Source organism: Gracilinanus agilis, chromosome 4 (assembly GCF_016433145.1).
Source record: "Gracilinanus agilis isolate LMUSP501 chromosome 4, AgileGrace, whole genome shotgun sequence".
Lineage (NCBI taxonomy): Eukaryota > Metazoa > Chordata > Mammalia > Didelphimorphia > Didelphidae > Gracilinanus > Gracilinanus agilis.
Genome location: NC_058133.1, coordinates 485929780 through 485936310, shown reverse-complemented (window position 1 = coordinate 485936310; position 6531 = coordinate 485929780). Strand labels below are relative to the sequence as shown.

The 6531-nt window shown below is 48.5% G+C and overlaps 1 protein-coding gene across 1 annotated transcript; it reads left to right on the top strand.

The window, feature by feature from the left end:
- Positions 1-5085: 5085 nt before the first annotated feature.
- SEBOX (SEBOX homeobox) lies at positions 5086-6531 on the top strand. Its single transcript, XM_044672324.1, has 3 exons — positions 5086-5167; positions 5769-5929; positions 6142-6531. Exons 1-3 carry the CDS (start codon positions 5086-5088, stop codon positions 6529-6531), a joined length of 633 nt encoding a protein of 210 aa, XP_044528259.1.

Genomic DNA, 6531 nt, shown 5'->3' with positions numbered 1-6531 from the left:
TTCCTTCCAGCACTGAGATTCTAGGAATTCTATGAGGGGGGGGGGATCTGTCTTGGTAAAGACTTCTGGGGTTATCTATGAGGGCTACCAGGCTGATGTTCATGGTACATGGCAACTATGGGAGGAGTCCTACCTAGAATGAGAAGAAACACTGGCTCTGGCAACATCCCTCATCTATTTGGAATCCTTGTCAGTGTGGCTCTGTGAACAGAAGGAGTAAGGAGAATGGAGACTTGTGCCTGGCAGAGCTTAGGGAATGTGGGCATCGCCTGCTTGAGATTCATCCTTGGATCTCTGGTTGGTTCCTTCCTCCCCAGACCCGTAAGAGCTTTAGTCTCTTGGAATCTCTATTTTCTAAGAAAATAACCTTCTTTGAGCTGATCCATTCGATTCCCCTGGTCTTGGTCATATTCTGTCTTCTCTATTCCTAGACTGAGGGGACATCTCTTTCAGGTTTGGGAAATGGAGAGAGACCATGAAGCTGAGAGATGGGAAGGGGCAGGAACCCCCAAACCACTTGCTCCCCACTTCTAAAAATGATACTAAGTAGCTCCTTGGGGCCCTTTTAAGTAAACATAATGTCTTAAGAAAAAGAAATGGAGTTTGACATAGGGGATAAAGAATGGGCTTTGAAGTTAGGAGGATTTGGGTTCTAGATGACCCATTGTGGCTATGTTGCCCTGGACAAGTTCCTTAACCTCTCAGTGCCTTTAGGCATTCCTCTAAGGCTAGAAGGTGTAGAACAGGTGCTCCCTGATATTGGTAGATGGAGTTTCCTCATCTTTATTAAGTTTTTTTTATTAAGTTCTTTATCCAAGAGTGTCAAAACTCATCACTTCAAAATTCTGGAGTATAGACCAAACCAGATTAAAATATAATTGGGTAATGTTTTAAAAATAAATTAAAATATAATACAACAGAGAAAATGGTAATTTGTGATTTTCTAAGTTGATTTGTGGCCTGTAGGGATTCTTTTCATTTCAGCTTTTTTTTTTTTTTTTTGAGTCAAACATGGTTAAGTGACTTCACCAGGGTCATAAATCTAAAAAATGTCTGAAGCTAGGTCCATTTTAATTTAATATCACTACACTATCTCAATGAAATCCCAAGTAGGTCCAGGCTCTATCCTGAGAAAGAGAGTTGTGAGGGGCAGTGAGGTAGTACAGTGGATGTCGTGCCAAGACTGCTGGAGTTGGAAGGTCCTGAGTTCAATTCGACCTCAGATACTTCCCACTCTGTATGACCCTGGGCAAGTCACTTAACTCCTGTTTGCCTGGCCTTAGAAATGATACTAAGATAGAAGGTAAGAGTTTAAAGAAAGAAAGAAAAATGCTATTCAAATTTTCTTTTGGTCAACAAACATTTATCAAGCAGCTGTTATGTGGTAGCTAATTTAAAACCACAAGTTTTTATTACTATTCTGTTTTTTTATTTTATTTTATTTTAAACCCTTAACTTCTGTGTATTGACTTATAGGTGGAAGAGTGGTAAGGGTAGGCAATGGGGGTCAAGTGACTTGCCCAGGGTCACACAGCTGGGAAGTGTCTGAGGCCGGATTTGAACTTAGGACCTCCCGTCTCTAGGCCTCCAGGGTTAGATTTGAACCTAGGACCTCTCATTTCTGGGTTTGGCTCTCAAACCACTGGGCCAGCTAGGCATCCTCTCTATAGTACTTTAAGGTTGGTGAATACTTAATGGATCTCATTTGCTCATCATGATAACCCTGAGACGTATGAGTCATATCCTTGAAGGGTGCCAAGATAGGTGCCCAGTGTGTGGGGAACTAGGAGAAGAGTTCTACCTAGAGTTAGTGTTGGCTTATCTAAGCCCCATACTGGCCCTGGCAGTGTCCCTCACCTCTCAGTCTTCATTTAATAGAAACCTGAGGCTGAGAGTGATTAAGTGACTTGCCCAAGGTCACACAGCTAGCTACTAATTTATAGGAGGCAGAATTGAAATTCAGGTTGTCCTGATTTTAAGTCCAATACTCTATCCCCTATGCCACCTCAATGATCTCATTTGGCCATTGTTGTCATTCAATCATTTCAGTTGTGTCCAACTCTTTGTGACCCAATTTGAGGTTTTCTCAGCAAATATACTGGAGTGGTTTCTCATTTCCTTCTCCAGCTCATTTGACAGATGGGGAAACTGAGGCAACAAGTGACTGACTCACCCAGGAGTCACACAGCTAGTATGTGTCTGAGGCCAGATTTGAACTCATGAAGATGATTTATCTTGACTTCTGGCTCTTGGTCCTGACTTTGACCTGAAGTTCTACAAACTCGGGGACGTCTTCATGGTATCGGTGATGTTGGATTGGATCACGAAGAATGGCAAAGGTTTTGCAGATTTTTATATGGTACCAAACGAGAGAGATTGGCTTTGAAAACTTCCAAGATCTCTTTCAGCTCCAAATCTGTGAGATGATTCATGAGAAGGTAGGTTGAGGCTGGGTTGAAAAGACACTTGAGAGGATTAGAGAGCAAGGATTTTTCTGTAGGAAACTGGCCAGATCTGAGATTTAGAGTTGGAGAGGATCTTAGAAACAAAGTCCAACTTCCCCATTTTATTTCATTTTTAAAAATCCTTACCATCTGATTTAAAATGGACACAAAGTATCAGTTCTGAGGCAGAAGAGCAGTAAGGGCTAGGCTATTGGGGTTATGTGACTTGCCCAGGGTCACCCAGCTAGGAAGTCTCTGAGGCCAAATTTCAACTTTGTGATCAAATGGATATGGCCAGTGAAGGAGAGAAAGGAGTTGTCAATTCACCACCGGACAGAGGTGAACGAAGCCAGAGATGCTGAGAAGTAAAGGGAGGGTCACTGGCATTCGGTTTCTATTCTTCTTCTTTCTTCGAACAGCATGCACGTGGGAACTCCTCTCCTAAGAAAAGGACCCCACCAGTTACAGGGCTCGCTTACTTTTTATTGCTTCAAAACTGGCCTGGCTCAGGGGAACGGGTGGAACCGTGAGTTCCTGGAGCAGGTCTGGGGACTCCCAGGGAACTGGGACAATAATGGTAGTTTTCTCTGGAAAAAGCCCGAGGAAAATTTCTCCTGGTCCATACGAGGATTACTTTGTCTGCAAAAGTTGCTAAGGCTGGATCAGTCGTGAAGTTTATCATTTGGTGGGTTTCTCAAGCTTAGCTTCTAGTCACAAAACATTATTGTTATGTCCAGGTTCTGTGGGATGGAAACTTGAGTGAACCCAACTGGTTTTTATAGTCTGTGCTCTTGTCATTTCCACAGAGTTAAAGAGGAATCTACTGGTTGGAGCTGGGTGACAGGAAAGATGTTGTGGAGAGAAATGAGGCAGTTTGGAATCCAGTAGCGTGTGTGTGTGTGTGTGTGTGTGTGTGGAGGGGGAAGATGATCAGTTCTTGATCAGTTCTATTTTGGACATGCTGAGCTTGGGATAAAGAAAAGGCACATCCAAGTGGAGGTCATTGGTAGGGTAGGCCATTGCCTATGAAGACCTGGAGCTCTTGAAGGAGGACCTGATCTTCCCTTAAGTTAGAAAGGCTGAGATCTCTCGATCCCTTATCGGTTCCTCTCTCTCTACCAATAAACGCTTATAAATCTAGTAAGAAGCCTCCGGATCAATTTTTATTTCTAACGGGATAAAGGAGCTCAAAACATATTGCTTGGAGGGGCAGCTGAGTGGTTCAGTGGATTAAAAGCCAGGTCTCTGGCCTCAGACACGCTTCCTAGCTGTGTGACCCTGGGCAAGTCACTTGACCCCCATTGCCCACCCTTACCACTCTTCCACCTAGGAGCCAATACACAGAAGTTAAGGGTTTAAAAAAAAAAAATCTGGCCTCAGACACTTCCTAGCTGTGTGACCCTGGGCAAGTCACTTGACCTCCATTGCCTACCCTTACTGCTCTTCTGCCTTAGAACCCCTACACGGTATTGATTCTAAGATGGAAGGTGAGGGTTAAAGAATATTGCTTAGATGGATATAGACTTGGGAGCACTGAATAGAGCCAGGAGAGTCATTAACTGTCATGTAGGTGTTATGGTCAGTTATGGGATCGCACAAGACCAAAGATGAGTGGATGGTGAGAGGAGAGGAGAGTAAAGGACAGACTCAATCCAGGGAAACTCCTGGGTTATGGGGTCTGCGGGGGGGGGGGGGGGGAAGGAGACATGGAAGAAGAGAGAGGAGGAGCAGAGAGGGAAGTGGGTAGAGAGCCAGAAGAGAGCAGGGCGGAGGAAAGCAAGGGAGGAGGGGGTACTCAGCAGGAGAGGGTGGGCCACAGTGTAGAACACGGCGAGATGGAGGAGAATGAGAGAGTGACAAAGGGCAACTTCAGCAGTGCCCCTTCATGAAGCCAGACTGTAGTTGATGGGGCTGCTGAGTTTCTTTATTGGTCGGCCAGGCGGTCGATAAACATACTTTAAAATAGAGATCACAAAAGCTACTTCACAGGGTGATGGAACAAATGAGGACCCCCCTCCCCCCACCCCCAGCTCTGTGAACTTCAAAGCCCTCTTCTAAGTGTTCTCCATTAAGCAGCCAGGAATCGAGCGTTGGGCTGGGAGCAGGAAGACGTGCTTAGAGCCCGCTCCAAAGTGGCGCCTCCCTGACAGGGATGCTGTGAGGATCACATGGGAGACTTTCCCCAAAGTGCTTTGCAAACTTTGTAAAGGCTGGCTGTTATTATTGAGGGGAGAGGGGGGTGGTGAGGCCATCAGGCAGGGGCTATGTAGAAGGCTGGTGGTGCAAGGTAGAAAAGGGAGAGGGAGTCCCACTTCCCTCTAAGCTCCTTCCTCTCCTCTGGCCCCATCCCCCTAGCCAGTCCCCTTCCAGGCCCCCCAGCTCCAAGCCTTTGGATTGAGGTCCCCGGGGTCTCCCTCTCATTAGAGGTCTCTGCCTCCCTCCCGGGAAGGGGCCAGATCTGCGGAGGATCCCAGGCATTGCCACCCTTCCCGTTCCAGAGGCGGGGCAGGGTTAGGCTGAGCAGGGATAAAAGCCAAGTGGGGGAGGAGGTAGCTCAGTCGCCCAAGGCTGAGGGAGAGAAGAGGAGAGCCCTGCAGGGGAAGAGAGGACCCCTGAAGGGAACTCAAGGCGGTCCCCAGCCATGGCCCGGCTGCTCCACTCAGTGCTCGTCTCCCCAGGAGGAGAACCAATCCCTCATCCTCCGATGGATGCCTCAGAGGCAGGTGGGGCTGAGGGGAACTGAGAGAAGAGGGAGGTTGGGGCGTGTGTGGGATGAGACCGGAGTAACCCCATAAAGAAGGGCAGACATAACAAAGAGCTTCTGTGGATAAATTAAAGGAGGGAGTTAGAGAAGACTAAGCCAAGAGTGGGGAGGGACGATGGGGAATTTGATGGGAGGACTTTGGGAGATATGGGGGTGAGTGGAGGGGCTGAGTTCAAGGAGAAAGAAGGGGGAAGTTGAGATGATGGGGAGACTTGGGGCTTGAAGGGGAAAGATGGGGAGAGATTTGAGGTTGCTGGAGAGGATGGCAAAGAGGTTGAGGGGTCGGAAAGGGGGGTTGGGATCCTGGGAATGGGAGGGATTCAAAGGGGAAAGGCTAAAGGAGACTGGGTGTTGGAAGATGGGGGTGAGAGTCTGGGTGGTTGGAGAGGAACGATAAGACTGGAGAGAAAATTGGGAGAACTTCAGGGGAGAGTTGTGGGGCAAGGAGGGAACCAGTGGGAAAAGGAAGGAAATGGAGGGAGAGGTACTGGAAGGAGGCTGGTTCAGAGATGAATGTCGATGGCAGTCCTGGTCTTACCCTTATCTCATTCCCTTTCCAGGTCGTGCCCCTGTGCCAAGCACCAGACGTCGGAAACGCACCACATTCAGCCGTGGGCAGCTGCTGGAGCTAGAGAGGGTGTTTGCGGCTCGTCCTTACCCAGACATCGGCACCCGAGAGCGGTTGGCAAGGCTCACCCGTCTTCCTGAGGCCAAAATCCAGGTGAAACCCTGTGCCCTGCCCTCTCTGCTTCCCCTCCACCGATGACCCTCAAAGAAGCAGGACTTCTGGGTCAGATCACCCCGTCTCTGTGTCTGGACAGCTCCCCCTCCTCCCCCTCCAAAGACTCTGCTTTGTGAGATTTTCCTTTTTGTCTTTCTGGAAATGCAGATAGAAAGAAGCTAGAGCTGCTTCTTCTTCTTCCCCGTTATCAGGTTTGGTTTCAGAACCGCCGGGCCCGAAGAATCAAGAGCAGGAAGCCAGAAGGGCTGGGCTCCTGGAACAAGGATCCTCAGGGAACTCTCCCTCCTACCAATAACCCTCTTCATCCCCAGGAACCTGAGAGCTGGGGACATGCCTCACCACATGACAATGACCCCAACTCAGGCTGGCTGTCCTTCTGCCCAGCTCCTGGTTTGGCCCCGGGGCACAGTGGGGGAAGGGTTAAGGTATTGGGTCCTGGGGGAGTAGGTCCAGCTGGGGGGATGTCGAAGCCTCCCGGGCCACTTCACCGATGGGAACGTGGGCCCACCCAGACCTCTTTGGGCAGCCTTTCCGATCTCATCTATAATGCAGCCATTGTCACCAACCTGGAGGACGATTAA

Bases quoted from the DNA above. Each gene is read 5' to 3' on its own strand.
- SEBOX (XM_044672324.1), top strand. From the start codon at position 5,086: ATGGCCCGGCTGCTCCACTCAGTGCTCGTCTCCCCAGGAGGAGAACCA. The intron at 5,168-5,768 runs GTGGGGCTGAGG...TTCCCTTTCCAG, and splicing joins GATGGATGCCTCAGAGGCAG to GTCGTGCCCCTGTGCCAAGC. The intron at 5,930-6,141 runs GTGAAACCCTGT...CCCCGTTATCAG, and splicing joins TTCCTGAGGCCAAAATCCAG to GTTTGGTTTCAGAACCGCCG.